The sequence below is a fragment of the Accipiter gentilis genome, chromosome 26 (genome assembly GCF_929443795.1).
Source record: "Accipiter gentilis chromosome 26, bAccGen1.1, whole genome shotgun sequence".
Taxonomy (NCBI): domain Eukaryota; kingdom Metazoa; phylum Chordata; class Aves; order Accipitriformes; family Accipitridae; genus Astur; species Astur gentilis.
Window position 1 is genome coordinate 13,079,134 of NC_064905.1, and position 19,509 is coordinate 13,098,642.

Here is a 19,509-nt window from a genome sequence, read left to right on the forward strand (position 1 = left end):
GGCGGCGGGCAGGGCCCGGGGCTTGGGGAAGGAGGTAGGTAGAGTCTAGGTAGGTGGAGGGGGGTGGGGAGGCCGGCCCCGGTGCACCGGGGAGGGCGGCAGGCAGAGCCCTTGCAGGGCGCAAGCAGGGCCCGGTGCGAAGGAGGCGGATGCACGGGCCAGCGAAGCCCGGTGCGACGGGCGAGGGAGCGAACGGGGCCCGGGGGGGCGGGCCGGGCCGGGCCCGGTGCGCGGTAGCTTGGAAGGGGGTGGATGGCCGGAGCAGGCGGGGGCCCGGCGCGCCGGGGCCGAGCGCAGGGCCCGGTGCGCGGGGGTGGTGGCTGCATGGGGCACCGGGGCTCGGGGGGTGGTGGCGGCCGTAAAGGGCAGCAGGGCCCGGTGCACCGGCAGCCGCACGGCGGTGGGAGGAGGCCCCGGTTCTTGGGGAGCCCCTCGGGGAGGGGGGGGGGGGAGGGGGAGAGCGCGGCAGGGGCTGCCTGGGGCACCTCGGGGCCTCGCCGGCAGAGCGGGGGCTGCCCCGGCCATAGCCCTTTTTCGGGGGGGCTCCTGCGTCCCCGGCCGGGCGTGAGTCGGTGGCTCCTGCCGAGGCTGGTTCTGCATCCCCGACTCGCTGGACACCCCGTGGTGCTCCGTCTGCCATTGCCTGAGCCCCAGGGCCCCGCTGCCCGACCCAGGGTCGGTAAGCAGGGCCTGGCTCGGTGTGAGCCTCCAAGCGGGTGAGAGGGGATGGGAGGGGAAGTGGCAAAACTCTTCAAAAAGTTGTAAATGGGGAAGAGGTGGAAAACAAATAAACCCCAAATGATGGAGCAGTGGCGGTGTCACCTGGAGCCGTGGGACAAGCCGTGCTGCCGACCTTGCGGTGTGTGGGCTGTGTGCGGGGCCCGTGGCAGCCCTGTCCCACAGAGGACGCGTGGAACTGTGTTGTGGGCAGCTGGGATGTGCTCCAGGGCTTGCTTTCCCGAGCAGAAGTTGAGCCCCATGGGCAGCCTGTGGCCAGGTGGGCACTGTCCCTCCATGCGGGGACAGTCCCTCTTCGCAGGAGTGCTGCTCGGTTTTGTGCTGGCATCTCGGCCGCAAGCTCTGCGCCGGCTCCGTGCTCCCGCACAGCTGGCCGCGCGTGTCCACAGCCCCAGAGCTTGTCCCCGTGCTTGCCTCCTCACTGACCTGTGTCACCACCTCGCTTGGTCCTGCTGCCACCTGCACCCATTTCTGCTCTGTTGCCAGCTCCGACTCCCCAGGACCCCGAGTCCCCCCCACATGTAGCGGTGGGGCTGTGCCCTGGGGAGATGTGCAGGGTAGACCGCGGGGGGGGTGGTGGGGGGCAGGTCGGTCCCCAGGGCCAGGAGCAGGCGCTGGCCTCGCCTCGCCGGCTGTCGGAGGGGAGCAGGCTGCGTCTGATGTCACTGCGGTGCATGGTGGGTAATTATGCACGTTGCAATGAAAATAATAAGGCCGGCTCCATAGTGGTGTCTAAAAATACTGCTAATGCGGAGTGCCTGCGGGGTGCCTTTGTTTGTCACCTTTGGGTGTTTGCTCTGAGGCCGGCTGGGCGGCGGGAGCCACGGTCTGCAGCGTCACGCCGTTCGGGCAGTGGGTTTGGTTTGGCAGGTGAACTGCAGCCTCCCTGCACCCCTCCATGCCCCCCAGCTCAGGCAGCAGAGCCAGGGCAGGTGTTGGCATGGGAGGTGAGGCAGGAGTCACCTGGGTGCATTTGGGAGGCTCTGGTGTCATCCCCCCTGCACACAGCCATGCATGGAGTTGCGGTGGGGTGGCGGGGCTTTGTCCCCAGCAGCCTTGCTTGGAGCCAGGTGCTCTGACGTGTGGCTGTTCCTGTGTCCCAACAACCTGCCCTGATGTCCCCTGGCAGGTACCAGCGTGCTGGCCTGCCCGCCGGCGGTTTGGTGGAGATTGGGGTTTGGGCCCAGGTGGTGTGGTTTGTCCATCACTGGCATTGTGTGGCCGGGGCAGAGCTCACTGGGGCCAGGGCTGCTGGGTCTTCCTCCCGGGGCTGCCTGTGTGGCATGTCCCAGCACCGGTAGGATAGGGACCGTGGCATCTTGCTGCTTTCCAGTTGAGCAAAGGCGGGAGGGAGGGATGCGTGTCTGGAGCGGAGGGAAATGGTGTGGTAGGTGCTGGGTGGCACCTGGGTGGTGGCTTGGGGCAAGGGCTGCTCGCTGTGCTGATCTCCGCTCCATGGGCAGGCAGGTGCTCTGCCCGTCCGCTGTCTGTGCAACTCTTGCTGCTGCTGTGGTCCCTCCATGTGCTGCCAGGAGCTGGTAGCTCCCTCCTGCAGCAGAGGGAGAGGCTTGCAGGGATGGTGAGAGCCATCTGGATCCCCGGCCTGGCCTGCTGGCAGGGCAGCAGCGGAGGGCTGGGAAGGGCAGGAAACGGTAAGCCTGTGCTCCTGGGTCTCCGTGACGAGTCTCTTCTGCTTCATGTGCAGGGAGGTCAGAGCAGCAGCTGCTCTTGGTTCCCAGTTGATGCTTGTGGAGGGCTCTGACTCCAGTCATCAGCCATGAGAGCTAAGCCTTGTCCTTCTTCACCTTGGGGTGAGTGGAGAAGCGTTACCCCACCTTGCCTTTAGGGTCATGGCTGTGTTTTTGGGGCCATGTGCTAGGCCCTCCCTTCACTGGAGGGGGAGCATTGCTGCTGCCTCTGCTCTTGCCAGGCGCTAAATCTGACCTCTGAAGCCATGCATGGCAGTCATGTTCCCCTGAGTGGTGAAACATGCTATCCCTACCTGCCGCACCATGTGGCTCCCCTTTGGTGAGCGAGGAACAAAGAACAGGGAGAGGAGACTTTGCGAATCCCCATTGATTTGCACTGTGGAAGCTGCCTGCTCTGTTTTTTGCATCTGCCTGGGACCGGGGCTCTGCGAGGGGAATTGATCAAGCTGTAAAACCCAGAGCCAGCTAATGAAATAGGGACTATAGATTTTTATTTTAAATGGAAGAGAGTTTAGGAGAGATTTAATTATCCCTGTTTTATGGACCTGCTAGAGGAATGAAATAACAGCCGGCAGGTAGGGCCCGGGCTTCAGCTTGCAGCACTTCTTCCAGGTGTCTGCAGAGCCGGTGAAGTCCTGCCACCCCGGGGCAACGACAGGGACTGAAGTCGCTCAGAGCAGGACAGGGCGAAGTCCTGCTTGTCCTGCCAGGTGTCCCTGCTTCCTTGGTGGGAGTATCTGTACTGAAATAGCAGTGGGGCTGTCCCTGGGGAGGTGGGCTCCTAGCCCAAATGGGTGCTGGTGTAAGAAGAGCTCTTCTTGTCCCTGTGGCTTGGTGTGGGCCTGTCCTTGCGCTGGTGGACGTCAGAGAGTTCGAGAGCCTCGTGCTCACTGGGCTGTCTTCCTCTGGGTGTCATTTCCCCAGGGCTGTGGGCAGTGAGCTCTCGCTGAAGCCTGTCTACCTGCGCAGAGCGTGTGGGGTTTGTAAATGAGAGCTGCAGAGCGCTGGGATTTGCTGGGCTTAGCTGTGTGTCGGACACAAGCTGTAACGCTGTCACTACAGCCACTCCTACTGTGTGCATCCACTTCACCGTCACGTGAGGCTGGCCGCGGGGCACAGCTGGGGAGGTGGTAGCTGGGCAGCCAGCAGCGAGCGGCACGGCGCTGGTTTTCGGCAGAAGAGTGTGGAGCTTTTGGATGTTTTTGGTTTTTTCACCTCTGAATTGAGGACCCAGCGCACACAGCATTTTCTTACTGGTGCATGGCATTTTCTGATCGGTGCATGGCATTTTCCCACCATCCCTTGGCTCCCTGTTTGGGGGAGCTGGAGAAACATGGTTTGTCACCTGCCCTGTGTAGGTGAATGGTTGGTCAAGGGGTTTGTGTACTCACCAGGCAGGCACAGCCCATAGGGTGCCAGTCTGATGTGTCCAGAGACTGCTAAAATGTCCGAGGAAGCTGCTGGTGCTGGGGAGCCCTCCCAGATGCCCTCTGACATTAATGTGGCAGGAACTTGGGGAGAGCCAGGCCCTGAGGCCTGGGGTCACAGAGCTGCACGAGGATGTCGCATGGCTCCCTGGGACAGATCAGTTCTGGACGGAAGCAGTGTCGATCCATGCTGTCAGCTTGCAAGGGTGCTGGGAAAAGCCAGCCTGCCAACTCTCTGGGCAGCAGAGCCACCCCAGGGTGCTTATCCTTTCCTTCGCCCTTGCACCTGCAAGTCCTTAGTCTTTCAGGGCAGGAGCTATTTCTTGGAGGGCACGAGCAGTCCATGGGGGCCTGTGTCCAATATGGGATGTCTGGGTTTTCTGGAATGTGGTGGTTTGGGAGGGCTCCCTGCTTTGCTGCATGCATGGCAGAGGGCAAGACGAGCAGTGTCCCCAGCAAGCAGTGCTCATGACAGGCCTTGGGAATGTTATTTTCCAGCTGCAGACTGGTCCCTGGAGACCTGGCCTCGCTGGCTGCGGAGCTATAGCTGTGGGCTTTCTTTGGCTACCCTGGAAAGTGGGGTAAGGGATTTCAGCTCGCCTGTGCAGAGCGGAGGACTGGCCTGTGATGCTGCATATCAGGAGCTGCTTTCTCTTGGGTGAGCCTGTGTTGTGGTGATCCAGGGCTCCAGCACCTCTCACTGTCGCCCCTGGGAAGGGAGGGCCTGTGCTCTGGTCCTTCCTTCCCCCAGCCTGGCAGTGCTGAGATGCGGTCGCCTCTGGCGGGTTGTCTTTTCCTTGCTGTGCTGGTGGGGCTCCCTGGCTGTGTTTGCATTTTGAGCCGAATGTCTTAGTTGCTTTTCTCTCCGTGCCTGTGCTTTGGGAAAGTGGTGAACAATAAAAATCTGCCGGCGAGAGCTGTAGCAGAGGTCAGCCAGCTCCTGTGCCCCAGGCTGCTCTGTTGTCACCGCACAGTCGTGCTTTGTGCACAGGGGCTGTCAGCTTGGAAGTCATGTTTTTGCTCTTAAAACCATCCCCAGGCACTGGTGTGGGGTTCTCTGTGAGTGATGTACCGGGGAGGTATTGCAGCAAGCTGCCTTTGCGCTTAACACAGTGGTCACTGCCTGTTTCTGTGCATCTTGTAAGCAGCCTCTTGGCAAATTTTAAATCAAGGACAAAAGAGGGTAAATGGTTGCTGAAAATCATGAATTTCTCTGAGCTCCTTTCTGAAAATGATCGTTGCAGGTTGTCAGTGTCCCTGCAGCCTTCTTAAAATGCAAAACAAAACATCCAACCCAACTTCCTGACTGTCACTAGTGCTTTCAAGAGAGCTTCGTTTTGCTAAGCGGTAACAAAATTGCTCTTCGCTGTCCACCAGCTTCTGGCTCTGCCCATATCCTTTCACTGGAGCCACAACACCAGACACTGCTGCTCTGCCTGAGCCCAGCCGGCGGAGCAGTAGGAAAGGTGTCTGGAGCCCAGCCCCTCCTGCCCTTGGCCGCTCACTTGGCAGGTGCTATTAACACTGTCCGCAGCATGTAGAGAGCGGGCTGGACTAGGAGGGATGCTTGTGGAGAGGTGGCAGGTGAGCTGGGGACTCCCAGGGACACTGTGTGGGTATGGGGAAGGGGGGCTGAATCCCTGCTCCCTGGCTCTGCCCAAGGATAGATTGGGTCTGTTTTAGGAAATAGCTGCCTGAAAGGAGAACTAAAATGTGAAGGGCAGAGGAATAGAGTCCTGAACTGTGGTGTCTCATGGTAGGAAGGAAGGGGAGGGCCGAGGAGGCTGCCCAGGCTGCAGGTTAGGGATGGACGAGGTGGCATTCGCTCTTCTCCCCCCACCCATGTGCAACTGAGCTGCAGAACCAGCTGCCACAGGATGCCAGGACAGAGGTGAGCATGGTTCAATGTGCTTCTGTCTGGGGGAGAAGAGTCCACCCACGAGAGCAGAGGACACGACCCATTGCTTGATGCTGCTGAGCTACAGAGGTACCCGAGCTGGACCCGGCTGCTGCACCAGCAGCCTTCTGGTCATGCTATTCAGGTCATGCCAGTGTTTCTAGGACAAATGAAGGAAGGTGGAGATATGTCTGTAGATTATTTACCCTGTCCTGAGGAAATGAAGACTTGTGCAAGCTTACTGTTTATTTGCAAGTCTTCTCTCCTCTTTGAACTTGCTGGATGGTGTCAGTTGTGGTAGCTGTCTCAAAGGTCTTGGCTTGCTACAGGCTCTGGCTCTTGGGGAGGAAGATGCTGCTAGTTCTCCCTCTGCAGCACAGCTCAGCCTTGCTATTAGACATTAGAGAATCCAAGTGGGAGAGATCGACAGGAAACCAGGCGTTATCAGTTCCGCTGCCTGTGCAGCTACTCGCTCCTCATGTCAGCATCCTCCACGTGTGTGTGGCTGGAGGCGTTTGACGGGAGTGCTGTCAGTCCGGGGGTGTGAGTGGGTGGCGTGTGATCGTGGCAGAGGCGTCCTGCCTCCGCTGCCAGCGAACTTGGTTCCACCAGGCTATGCATAATGGGGAGGTAGCTCCTCCCCCCCCTGTCTCCCCAGCAAAGTGCTTCACCCTGTGGTAGCTGCTGATGTTGGGGTGTCCCATGTCCCCTGGTGCTTGTGTTGGGCTTGGGTAGGGTGGGGACACTCCTGCTGCTCCCCCTGCAGCCTGGGAGCTTCTGGGTGCTTGGTGCTGGTTTCTTCCCACTTGTTTTCCAGGCACTGGGGGGGGGGGGGGGGGGGGGGAGAGAAGGATCTTGGGCCTTTTCATCTCCTTGGACTTGGGGGAGAGGCCAGGGAGAGCATGGAGGCGAGCCATTGGCACAGTGGGTGTTGGGGAGAGGACAGGGCAGAGCGTGCCTTCAGTGGGAGACATGCTCACACCAGTCGAAACACCCCAGCTAATCCTGTGACAGACCTGACCTATATATGGGGCAAGGGAGGTGGCATGTCTGTGGCAACAGATGGTGTCTTAAAGAGCCTGGGCTTGGGGAGGCTTCAGTTCTGCAGGCCCCTGGCTCTCGTGAGGGAGAGGATGGACTGCCCATTGGCTGTGGACCTGCCAGGTTCAGCCTGAGCAGCCCCTGCAGGTAGAGAGCTTTCTAAGGCTGCTGCCTGGCACAGGGGGTCGCGCTCACCTGGGGTGTCATGGGTCTCAGTGGCTGGACTGGGGACCCGTTGCCCTGGCCCAGAAGCACTGACCAGTGTTGCTGTCCATGGCCAGCCTTGCTGTAGCATTGGAGGGGTGTTGCTTGGGCTCCTCACATGGCTCTTCCAGGCAGAGCTCCTGGACCTGGGGCAGCGTGATGTTGGTGGCTTGTGCGTGACTGCAATCCTGAGATGGTGTGGACTGAGCCGCTTCGACATGCTATAAGCCTGCAGCTGGACGCATGGTGTTACATCCTTGCGGGAGCTGGCTGGGCAGGCTCAGCACAGCCACTTGTGGCATGGCTGGACCTGACTCTGCCACAGGAACCGTCCAGCCTCGTTGGTCAGGGAGCATGAGCAGTGCCTCACCGGCAAGCTGTGCTCTATTGATGGCTTCTCCCAACGCCGCCCTGAGGACATCGATAGCTGCTGGCCGTGGGGGAGCTGGTGACGCTAGAACGGGTCAGGAGGGAGTGTCTGCACAGATATTCACCATCTGTGGCCTCTGCCTGCTGCTGGTGCTCTCTGCCCAGGATCAGACTGTGTCCTGGCAGCCTTGTAGAGGTGCAGTGCTGCCTCTGCCCACAGAGAGTGGCAAGGTCAAAGTGCAGAGTGCTGTTTTCCTCCTCTTCCCTCTAGTCCCTGGGTCTTGAAGCAAAGAGGCTGTGGTGGTGCAGACCTTGAGGGCAATCATTCAGGTCTGGGCTGATGATTCAGTCCTTTGGCCGTTTCCTTTTGGGGTGCTTGTCTGAGCACACGGGTCTGACCCTGTCACAGGTCTGCCCCATGCCCTGCTGTGCCACTTTCCTGTCCCATGTGTTCCCTATCATGGGGACAGAAGCAGTTTGCTGTGGTGCTGTTGACAGTTGTAGCAGAGGGAGCTTGCCCCAGGATGCTCCATGTCCTGGAGGATCCTCAAAGCTGCTGTGGTTCCTCCTGTGAGCCTGGATTCAGGGTGAGGAGGTGAGAGGTAGCAAGCTGGCCTTGAGAGAGGCCTGGAGGGAGCAGGGCACAGGGCTGGGATGGGGCAAAGCTGCATCCAACTGCTCATTGCAGTGATGAGCCTACTGAATTGTTAAATCATTGCCACTGATCTGAGGTTTGCTTTAAAAGGGGTGATGTTACAAATTAATTAGCTCCCTTTGGTTGTTAGCACTTTAAAGCCCAGCTGTCAGGGGAGGGCTGGTTTATAGGCATTACATCAGGGCTGCCGGCTGGCTGGCTCGCCTACCTGGGAATTTCTAAGTGTGCATTGTAACCCGGGGAAGTTTGGCTTGGATGCAGCATCTGGCTTTCAGCAAAGCTACTGCGATGCGCTCTCCTGAGCACAGGGGCTTGACTGGAGCTGAACGGCGCTGCCGGGGGTTTGCGGGGAGCCGGCGGCACAGCCTCTCGGTGTGCAGCTCCTGGTGTTAGCTGCCAGCTGGGCGACTTGCTCAGCTGACCTCCAGGTGTGCAGGAGATGCTCTGAGGAGTTCCCGCTGCTTGTTTAATCGAGGGGAGAGAGCAGGAGGCTTTTCTGGTGCCTGGAAATTTGAACTGGGCAGAGATGCCCTGGAAGAGCTGTGTGTGCCTGGCAGGCTGTCGGTGCAGGCGAGGGCTCAATGTGCTGAGCGGGAGGGGAGCAGCTTCTCCATCCTCCCGTCCCAGCGCAGGAGGGTGGCAGGGAGCCGAGCTCCTGCCTTCGCCTCCCCCCTGGCCTGGGCTTTTGCGCCCATCGGGCAGCAGGAGCATGGCAGCATGGCGCGGGCTGGCCGTGAACGCCCGGGCACACGGTGCTGCTGCCCCCCACGGCCAACCGGGCTCGCGGAGCTGCCAGCCCGATGGGCTGCGGCCTGGTGGGCCGGGAGGGGTGGCGGCAGGCTGTCAGCGGCGGGCAAAGCCGTAGGTAAGGTGCCACCTGGGCCTGGCCCCGCGGAGCCGTGGTGTCCGTCCCAGCGGGGTGGGGCGGCGGGACCGGTACCGGGGCCGGGCCCTTTGAGGGCGGTGGGGCTGACGGTACCCGGTGCTCCCGCCCGCGGCGGAGCGGTGTGTGTGGGGATGTCTCGGTGCGGCCGGGCCGCCTGCAGGCCTAGGCCCCGTTGCTAGGGGCCCCCTCTCCGTGGAGACCGTTGCTAGGACACCGCCCCCCCGGGGGAGGGGAGGGGGGCCGGCGTTGCCCCGCGTGGCGGCCCGGCCCCGCGCCTCCAAGATGGCTGCGGAGCGTGACACGCCTGGTCACGTGGGCCGCGCGCGCGCCGCGCCGCTTCCCCCCCCCCCCCTTCTCCTCCTCCGCCCCCCCTTCCCCCCCCACCCCCCCCGCGCCAGCCGCGCGCGCGCGCCCCCGGGGCCCGCGAGTGTTGTGACTCGGTCCGGTGCGTGCCGCCGCCGCCGCCGGTTCTTAAAGGGGCAGGCACCTCCCCACCCCCCCGACCCGGCGGCGGCTTCCCCGGCCCGCCGCGGCGGCCCAGCCGCCCCGCGCCGCGGAAAACAAAGAGGCACCGGAAACAGCGGCGGCGGGGAGGGGGCCGGCCCGGCGGGGGGCGGGAGGCGGGAGGGAGGGAGGGAGGGCCGGCGGCGGGCGGGGGGGGGGGGGGGGCAGGCCCGGGCCCGGCGTCGGCGAACAAAGAGCGGCGGGAGGGGGCGGGGGCTCCGCAGCGGCACCGGAGCGGCGGCCCAGGCCATCGGTGCAGGTAGGTGCGGGCGGGGGGGAGGGGAGCGGGGCGGGGGCGGGGGCCGTCCCCCGGACCCCCGGCGGCACCTGCCCCGGGCGGCGGCGGCGGCGGCGGGGCCCGGCGGCCGCCTTTGTTATTGCTTTTGTTTGGCGCCGAGCACATGGCCCCGGAGCGGCCGCTCTTAAAGCCACAGCTCCGCTCCCGGCCCGTCACCGGCGGGGCTCCGCTGCTGGGGGGGTGGGGGGGAGTTGGGGGGGCTCGGGCTGCCGGCCGGGCGGTGCTCCCGCCGACGGGTGCGGGCTGGGGTGCTGGCGGCTGGGGTGCCCCACTGGGGTGCTGCAAGGTGGGGTGCCCCTTCGGGGTGCTGCACCCGTCGGGGTGCTCCGGGATGTGCCGCTCGCCCGGCCGTGTGCCGCCGTCCCGGAGCGCCCCCCCCCCCCCCCCCCCTCGGGGACTGGGTTCGGGTTTGGGGTCGCCGGGGCGGCTCTCCGAAGGGGCTGCCGGTGCGGCGGGGCCAGCGGTGACCCCGCTTCCCGGGGGAGTTGGCGGCGCTCGCGTGGGAACGGCGGGGAAGGGGCTGCGGGGGTGGTGGTGGGGGGGGTGGGCGGAGCGGGGCAGCTCGGGGTGCCGGGACGGAGCCGGCGACGGGTAGCACCGGGGCTGTGGGACCCCCGGGGAGGCGGCGGCGGCGGCGGGGCGGGCGGCTCCCCCGGCAGCCCGGCTCTGCCCGAGCAGATGGCACCGGGCGTCAGCGCTGGCGCGCTGCTAACTTTGTTCTCGGCGGGGCCCGGGAGCCGCCTCGCCCCCCGCCCCACCGAGGGGCGGCGGGGCCCGGTATCCCCTCCGCTCCGGGGCCACGCTGACCTCCGCGGGGTCACGGTGACCCTGCCCGGGGTGGCCGCTGGCTCCCAGCAATGGGTGCGAGGCGGGGGGAGCCGGGTGTGCTGCGTGGGACAGGAGGACGGGTGCCTTGAGGGGGGTGCTGGTTGTGGCAGGACGGGGGGGGGGGGGGGGGGCCGTGCCAGCTCCGTGCCCCTCGGCCACCACTGTCCCGGCAAGCCTGCGGGAGGTGTGTTCTAGGGGTGCTGTCCTGGGGTGCTGGTAGCCCAGGCAGCCCCCCTTTCCCCCCCTCCTTCCCTGCCTCGGTGGTCCCAGGCGAGGTCCTGCATGGCTTTGGTGTCCCTCTGCGGAGGTGCTCCCCATCCCCAAGCCCATCGCAGCGGTGTCTGGTCTGGAAGGTGCCCGCCGGGTCACGCAGGGCCTTTGTACCACGTGTGTTCAGAGAGTGAGGATGCGGAACTGGAAGCAGTAACACCTCGGGGAGGCTCCTGGGGAGCGGGGCTAAACCTGGGCTGCCGCTGCGCCCTGGCCCCCAGCCCGCTGGTGGGGCAACTGCACAGGGGCTCAGGGGCAGATGAAACACCCGTGGGGCAAACCCCCGTCCTTGAGCACGGCTCCTTCCCTGGCGGCAGCTGCAGACAGGCTCCTGGGGGGGGCTCAGCTTGTGGCTTTTGGGTTTTTTTTTCCTTTTCCCCCAAAACAGAAAAATAAATTTGCTTTCAGCTTCAGAAATGGTATGGTAGATAGGGGTAAGGTTATGAAGAGACCTGTGTGTGACACGGCTCACCCCAGTGACTTCCGCCGTGGTTGGTGATGCCTGTCGCCCAGGCGTGACATTGCAGCTTCTCTCTGCTGGGGTTAGACACCCCACCCAACACCCCCCCAGCCTCCTCCTGGGGCTGAGCAGTGCTCCCCAGCCTTGGGGTGCCCTTCCTGGTCCTGGCACGCCTCTGCCATGGGCACCGAGGAGGAGGAGGTAGGGGTGAAGAAGGAGATCTTCCGGAGGGCACACCACCAGCCTGCAGGCAAGCTGGATTTAGGGGCACGTGTGGTGTCTTCTCTGCAGTGCCAAGCTTCATTGGGGCTGGGGGGCTGAACTGTGTGGCGGGAGGGGGCTCTGTCATGGGGGACACCAGCCAGGCTGGGTGCAGGAGGGGAGATGGGGAAGGGCCGGGGGCTGTGTTCCCACTGACCCCCTGCCTGTGGGGCAGATGGGAGAGCAGAGCTGCCTGCCCGCCTTTGGCCACAGCCTCTGCCTGTCCCCCACCTCCACGGGGACGTGCGGTTGTGCTCCGTATGCAGCAGGGAGTTGATGTGCACAGTCTCAGCCAGAGCAGGGCCATGAGCCCCGCTGTTCCCCGCCAGCCCCCTGTGCCCATCACTGGGGTGGCATCGTCAGTCCTGAGTAGGACATGCAGGAGCCCAGCAAGAGGGAGCAGCCCCTAGAACAGCACCGGAGCCCGTCTTGGCCAAGGACACGCTGGAAGCCCCCCCGCTGCCGCGGTTCAGGCTCCCCGTCGGCCGGCGAGCAGCATGGGACGCTGCCGTAGCCACAGGGCCCTTCGCCACTTGCTTTTCTCTCTGCCAAAAACAAGTGCTTCTCTCTCATTTGGTGTCTGTGTCTTGCATGGGGGGGTGGCTCTGGCCACGCAGTGGAGGGACAGTAACTGGGTAGCTGGGAGGAGGTGGTGGGTTCTTCCTAGCCCTGCGCTCCCCCCCCTAGGGCTGCATCTAGCCCCGGGAGACGAGGTGGGCACAGGTCTGGGTCCTGGAGCTTGCAGCTCCAGTCATCGGCATTACTGTCTCCGTGGGGAGGGAGCAGCAGGCTGAGCCGTGTGGGGACAGTGGTGCTGGGGTGGCTCGGAGTCGCTTGCGTGGTGCGGGTGGCAGGGCTGGCCATGGGAAGGGTGGCCTGGCTCCTAGCGTGGAGGGGGCATGGGCAGGAGCCAGGCAGGCTGCAGCCCCTCTAGCATGTCCACCGGTGCAGTGGCTGCCCTGGCCTCTCTGTGCCACTCCTCCCTTCCGTCTCCCAAAGCAGGTGGGGAGGGAGCCGGCTGGCGTGCTATTGCCCGGGTGTGTGTGGGGATTTAGGGCTCCTGGGGCCCTGCACAGCCCTGGGGGTTGGGGTGCCGTGACCCGCTGTCCTCCTCACAGGATCCAAGGTGCTGGTGTGTCACCCTGCCTGGAGCCTGAGGTCCCACGTGCCCATCCGCCTCCCGACGTCACCAATGCGACCATGGGAACTGGCAGTGAATAGGCGGCCACCCTCTGCCCCTTTTAACCAGCGCCGTTTCTCGGGGGGACCTTGCAGCAGCCCCGACCACCTCCGGCGAAGGTACGGGCCGCAGGGCGGTGCGGAGCCCTGTCACCCATGGTGTGTGGGGACATGGGGCCGGTTCTGGTGTCCTGCTGGGGCAAGCCGCTGGCTCTCAGGGGGCTTGGGGGGAGATGGCAGCAGAGAAGCACATCCACCTGGCCTGGTCGATGGGTCCCTGGGGAGCAGGGGTCCTTTTTGTGCTGAGGATGCAGCAGGGGGCACATGCAGGGTGAGCAGAGGAGCCGGTTCTGGAGCTTCCCCAGCCAGGCAAGGAGCCTGGCTGGCCTGGCACGATGCCCTGAGCATCTCGCCCTGGGAGCTGGGCTGGCACAGACCTGCCTGCGGCCACCCTGCCCAGGGCTGTGCTGCCCCTGGCCGGGGGGGTCACGCCTGCTCTGTTTCTCTCCCGCGGTGGCCCCGCAGCCCCCCTGCCAGGCGTCAGTGGGGACGACGCGACCGACCTCTGGCAACCCTGCTGGGCCAGGATGAGCCCCAGCTGCACCCTGCCTTCCCCCAGCAGCCGCCCGTCCCTGTAGATGAGCCCCGTGCCTACGCTCTCCCCAGCACGCCGCCACGAATGCTTCACCCGGCCGCTCACCCGCCCCACCAGAACCCATTCATGGTGGATCTGCATGACCAGGTAGGTGCTGCGGCCCCCAGTCCTAAGGGTGAGCCTGTGGTGGCCCCGGGCTGGTGTCCGACGCAGTGGTCCCAAGACATGTCCCTGGGTCCCCTCTGGCCAGTTGCTTGCTGCTGGGAGCAGCCAGCCCTGACGCTGCCAGTGCTTTTGTCCTCCAAGAGCTTAAACTGTGAGGTCCCCCTGCCAGCTTGAGTGTGCCCAGCGTGGCCCCTGCTCCCAGGGGCTGGGGACGGTCCCCTCATAGGGTTGTTCGTGACACAACTGTCACCGTCATCCGGGGTGGTAGCGCTGGGGAGCAGAGAGGGGTCCAAAACCCCCTTCAAACCCAGCCTGTGCTCAGCCTCCCTCTTCTGGCCACATCAGTGGGATGGAGCTGCTGGGTGGCTGTGTCCCAGTGCTGGGTGCTCAGCACACTTGCCACTCTGCCAAGACAGGGACAGCTCAGCCGGGGCTGTACCCTGACTGCCTTCGATGCCTTGTCCTCAGGTGCACCAGGGACCTGTCCCTCTCTCCTACACGGTTACCACCGTCACGACGCAAGGCTTCCCCATCCACGCCGGCCAGCACATCCCTGGGTGCAGCACCCAGCAGCTCCCAGCATGCTCAGTGATGTTCAGCGGACAGCACTACCCGCTCTGCTGCCTCCCACCCCCGGTGAGTCACAGCAGGGGACGCCCACGGGGGACAACCTGGGCTGTGGGTGCCCGGAGGTCGTGTGGGTACCCAAGCCCACTGGAGTGCAAGTTTCTGGGGTCATGGGGTCTGTTGGAGACCCTGGGGAGGGGGCAGGGGTGCAGCCATGCCCACGGTGGGTGTCTGACCCCCGTTTTTCTCTCTCCCCCACAGCTGATCCAGGCATGCGCCATGCAACAGCTCCCCGTCTCCTACCAGACGTTCCCCCCCATCATCTCCAGCGACCATTACATCCTGCACCCCCCCCCGCCGCCAGTGCCCCCCCACCAGCCACCCCACATGGCCCCCCTGGGGCAGTTTGTACCTCTCCAAGCCCAGCACCCACGCATGGTGAGTTAGGGTGTGGGGTATGGCCTGGGGACATGATATGCCCCATGGCCCAACAAAGACCACCTTGGACACTTGGCCTTCTGCAGCCCCCATGGGTCTGAACTGGGAGAGATGGGTGGAATGCCCAGGGTGCCTCTGTCTTGCTAGCGTTGGGGGAGTGTAATTTGGGACACCCCTCCCAGCCTAACTTGTTTCCTCCACAGCCTCTGCAGAGGATAGACAATGATGTGGACCTGCGAGGGGAGCAGCACCCCATCGCGGGCTTCACGTACCCCCCGTCCCACCACGCTCCCACGCTGTCCCCCTCTGTGCCGCTGCATTACCTCCCCCACGACCCGCTGCACCAAGAACTGCCATTCGGCGTGGTGAGTTCCCGTCTTGGGGTGGGGAGGACGCCATGGAGCTGGCACGGCTCTGAGCGCCACGTCTCTCCCCACAGCCATACCCCCACATGATGCCCCGGCGGCTGAACACCCAGCGGTACCGGCTCCAGCAGGCGCTGCCCCCCCCGCCGCCCCCTCCGCCGCCCCCCCCGTACTACCCGAGCTTCCTGCCCTACTTTCTGTGAGTACTGGGGGGGATACAGTGGGACGTGTGGGACAGGGGTGGCACCGCAGACAGGGGGCACAGCAGTGTGGCGTTGTCACAGGTGGTTCTGCCCCCCCAGGAATGCCAGGGTGGAGGCTGGGGTTTTGCGGCCCCACACCAACTGCCCTGTCCTTCCCCCCCCAGCTCTATGCTTCCCGTGTCGCCGACGGCTGTGGGGCCCACGATCAGCTTAGACCTGGACGTGGATGATGTGGAGATGGAGAATTACGAGGTGCGTCGGCTCTGCTTCCCCACAGGGTGATGGGATGGGCGACCTGAGGGGGGTTTGGGGATTGCCCCGCCAGGGCGGGGAGAGCCGGAGGGGTGATGTGCTGGGGCATGAGCTGAGCTGAGCTGGCCTCTGCGTCTCCCTCCAGGCACTGCTGAACCTGGCCGAGCGGCTGGGGGAGGCCAAGCCGCGGGGACTCACCAAAGCAGATATCGAGCACCTCCCGTCCTACCGCTTCAACCCTGAGAGCCACCAGTCCGAGCAGACCCTGTGAGTGAGCTGGGGGGGCACGGGGGTGCCTGGCCTGGTGGGGTGCCAGGGGCCGTGGCTGCACGGTGGGGCCGTACTGACGGCTGCTTCCCCCAGGTGCGTTGTGTGCTTCAGCGACTTCGAGGCCCGGCAGCTTCTCCGCGTCCTGCCCTGCAACCACGAGTTCCACGCCAAGTGTGTCGACAAATGGTTAAAGGTACTGCCCGTGCCCGCTGCAGGGAGCTGGGGGCTTCTTGGGGTGCTGCGGGAGTAGAGCGCTGCCTTTAGGGTGGCCTCGGTGCCATGCAACACAGGATGCGCTGGGATTGGGGGCCAAGCACCGTGCCGGGTTGGATCAGGCACCGCTGGGATGTGGCACACTGCGGGGTGCTTCCAGCCCTTGGTGGTGGTGTAGGGGGGGGCCCTGGGTGCAGCTGGTACCGTGGGGTGCCTGCTCACTTGCCCCTGTCTCTCCTTGCCTGTAGGCGAACCGCACGTGCCCCATCTGCCGGGCGGACGCTTCGGAGGTGCAGCGGGAGGCGGACTGAGGCTGGCAGGCGCTGTGCCGCACAATTCGCTAGAGGACGAGGACGCCGGGCCAGGGGCGGGGGCCGCTGCCCGCTGCTAGGGCCTGACCCTGCGCTTACCCCCCCTCCCCAAAGCCTCTCCTCGGATGTGGTGAGCATTGAGCAGTCCGGGCTCCTGGCCAGCCCTCCTCCTCCCCGCCGGGGCACGGACTCGGCCGGACGCCTGCCCGCTGCGCTCCCAGGGCCCTGAATCGTGTTGTGCTGGAGGCGGGAGGCGCGTGGCCGTGCCCTCCGTGCTCCAAAGACGCTGTTGTTCCTCCATCACTTTCCAGGTCTTTGTACTCCACTAGGGAATTAGTGTTTTTTCCCTTTGTCACCTTTTTTTTTTTTTCATGGTAGGTTCCCCCCCCCCCTTCTCCGTTTCCCTTTTCCGTTGCGTTTTTGGTTCTGTGGCTGTTTGACCCAGTGGCGCGCAGGCGGCTCCTCCCCTCGGCGTTGCTTGCGGAGGATGCAGGGAGGAGAGAGGAGGGAGTGCCGCCGGTTTGATGCCGGCGGCACCCTGAGCCGGAGCGCTGGGCTGGCCCCGGGGGCAGTCGGAGGAGGTGGCCAGTGGAGCGTGGCCAAGGTGGGACACCAGCAACCCCGCGGCATGGCCGGGGCAGGAACGACTCTGTCCCCGCTCCCGCACACGGCCCGGCGCAGCCCCTCTCCCTCCTCGGCTGCCCTGGAGAGCCCCGGAGGGTTATGGCTGTTTGGGGTCTTTCCCCGGTGGGAGGACGGTGCTGGCGCGGCCCCGGCCCCTCTCCCTGTTCATTCCCCCGTGCCCGGCCAGCGCAGCTCTGGGGGCCAGGCCGTGTGGCATCCTGTGGGGCGGCCCGGCCTGGGGGGGGGGGGGGGGGGGGCGACCTCAGCCCCGTCCCAGTGGCCGTGGGCATGCGGTGTCCCTGGTGACCCCCGCCGCCCGGCCCCCGGCTCCCGCTGTTGTTTCTCTGTCCCGCCGCCGTAAATCGGAACAGCCCCGCGCCCCCGTCCTGCTGGCTGGACGGTGCGGTGCGGTGCCCCCAGCCGGTGCGCAGCGGGGGGGGCCGGCCGGGCTGTGGCGGGTGCCCCCCCGGCCCCCGGAGTGGGTTTTTTTTTATCCATAACCTCGTGGTGTATTTTCAGTGCTACCCCTGGCCCTGCCCCGGCTGGTGCGGGGGGAGCTGTGAGCAGCCCCCCGCCGCCGTATCCCCCCCACCGCCCACGCGGGGCCAGGCGGGTGGGCCGCCCCGTCGGCGCGGGGCCGGGAGAGAAGCCGCCACCACGCCGCCGCCCGGCTCCAGCAATCCCGCGTGGCCGTTGTTTTGCATGATTAATTAGCGAGGAGGGTGGCGGTGGCAGGGGGGGCGGCGGTGAGAGGACCGCCCTCCCCTCGTGGCGCGTGTTGCCGACGCCTGGGAGCCTCCGAGCGGACGCCAGCCCTATGTAAATGTTCACAAATATGCATGCATGTCTGACCAGCTTGGAACGTGGTCTTGGCTACGTCTAGCCGGCTGTGGGGTGAGGGGGGTGGGGAGAGGGGTTTTTGTGCTCAGCTGATACTGCCATGCACTGTACTGCACATGTCCGCAACGCCACAGCAGGACCGTGAGACTTTCAGGGCCGTCCCCGCGGGGTCTGCGCCCCTCCGAGTGGGAGGTGGCGGCATGGGGGGGGGGCGCCCGCGGCGGCGGCGTGTGCAAGGGGACAGGGGGTGGGGGTGGGGGTGGTGGGGGCCGCTCCCCGCGGGGCGGGGGGCAAGCGGCGGGGCTGGCCCCCGGCGGCGGCCCTTGGCCGCCACGCTGGGGCTGGGTGCGAGGCGAGGGGCCGCGCCCGGCAGGTGGGTGGGCGGGACGCCGTTCCCCGCGCCGCCGCGCCACAGGTCCGGAGCGGCGGTGCCAGTCACCGGGCCGCTGAGGTAGGCCCGCTCCCGGTTGGCAGAGGGCCGCGCGCCGCCTCCGCCAATCGGCGGGCCTCTCCCGGCACGCCGGTGGGCCGGCCCCGGTCTCCGCCCAGCCAGTCGGTCGCGGGGGGCAGTGAGCGGCGTGCGGCTATTGGCCGGCTCCCCCTTGCCTCCCTTTCCCAGCCTCTCCGGCGGCCGCCCTCCGCGTGAAGCGTCGAGGCCGAGGGCCCCGGCCCGGCGCCACCAGCTCCGCCGCAGCGCGGGCGCTGGCACCGCTGGGCTCGGTGCCCCTTGGGCAGGATCCCGGCCCCCTCCCCGTCCCTCGCTCAGTGACAGATAACCAAAGGAGTCCCCGTGCCGCGCGGCGGCCTCGCGCCCCCGGAGACGCCCCCCCTCCTCCCCTCCCGCCCTCGCGGTGCCCAGGGAGCCAGGAAAGCCTTACGGTCCTTTGACGGCGACTCGAAAGCTCACAGCTCGTGTGCTGCAGAATTTATTCCAATGAGCAGCTAAAAGTATCATTTAAAAAAAAAAATAACAAAAAAAAAAATTACAAAAAAAAATACTAAAAAACAATTATTTAGGGTGTTTGTGATTGCTGACTGCGCTGTAGATACCACTGTTTACCAATGATTTCCTGTGGTGGGATAGTGGACTGTTTACTGTTCTATTATACCAGTCCCCGGGCCCTCCGGTGGGACCCCCGCGGCCCCCGCGGCTCCCCGGAAGGTGCTAGGACGTGTGTTCTGTGTTAGAAAGTTTTTATATATATATATATATATATATAAATATATATATATAATTTTTTTTGCTCTGTTACTTGCACATTTTACAGTTACCTCATTTTTCCCATGTATGTATTTGAAAAAAGGCTAATATATAGAAAAAAAGGTTCTTAAAGCTCTAAAAGTGTTTGTTTTTTTTCCATTCCATTGGAATCATATTGGTTTTGTAGCATTTAACATAACTAGTATGTTGTATTATATATATGTGTATTATACTGATTGAAATTTTTAACAGATTTGTACTTTTTTTAAAATGAAAGTTGCTAGTTCTGCTTGACCAAGTAGTGCAATCATTATTTTTTTTAATGTTGTGGCTGATTTTGAGAGGGATATTCACTAATAAATGTATGATGTATACCAATACGCTGTGTCGCGGCTCTTGTCTCAGCACAGGCAGGCAGGGCCTCGAGGGGGGTCATGGTGGCCACGTGTGTTCCCCTGGGGGGCTGAGGCCAAGCTAACGCTCTGGCCAGGGATGGAGGGGTCCCCAGGCTGTTCCTGAGCAGCTGGAGGGAGGGTGCAGCAGCTGGAGGAGCCCGAGAGGGCATTTGGAGGAGAAGGTGAGGGGAGAAGCAGGAGTCCTCTGTCCCAGCAGGGTCTGTGTTCTAGCAGCAACCCACCTGTGCTCCCTCACAGCTTGCACCAAGACGAGAGTCCTTCTGGATACCATCCCAGGACAGTGCATCTTCTCCAGTGGCTCCAGCATGCTCAGCCAGGGAAGA

At 64.2% G+C, this 19,509-nt stretch overlaps 1 protein-coding gene across 1 annotated transcript; it reads left to right on the plus strand.

Annotated features, from left to right (window-relative positions):
- Window positions 1–1,419: 1,419 nt before the first annotated feature.
- Window positions 1,420–17,819, plus strand: RNF44 (ring finger protein 44). The gene is given in 13 exon segments (XM_049829579.1): window positions 1,420–9,455; window positions 9,458–9,581; window positions 9,583–9,689; window positions 12,666–12,846; window positions 13,252–13,468; window positions 13,955–14,122; window positions 14,315–14,491; window positions 14,695–14,856; window positions 14,931–15,055; window positions 15,224–15,311; window positions 15,457–15,578; window positions 15,675–15,774; window positions 16,043–17,819. Coding segments are annotated over 13 exon segments (1,881 nt in total). The 5' UTR covers window positions 1,420–9,208; the 3' UTR covers window positions 16,106–17,819.
- The last annotated feature ends 1,690 nt before the right edge of the window (window positions 17,820–19,509 follow it).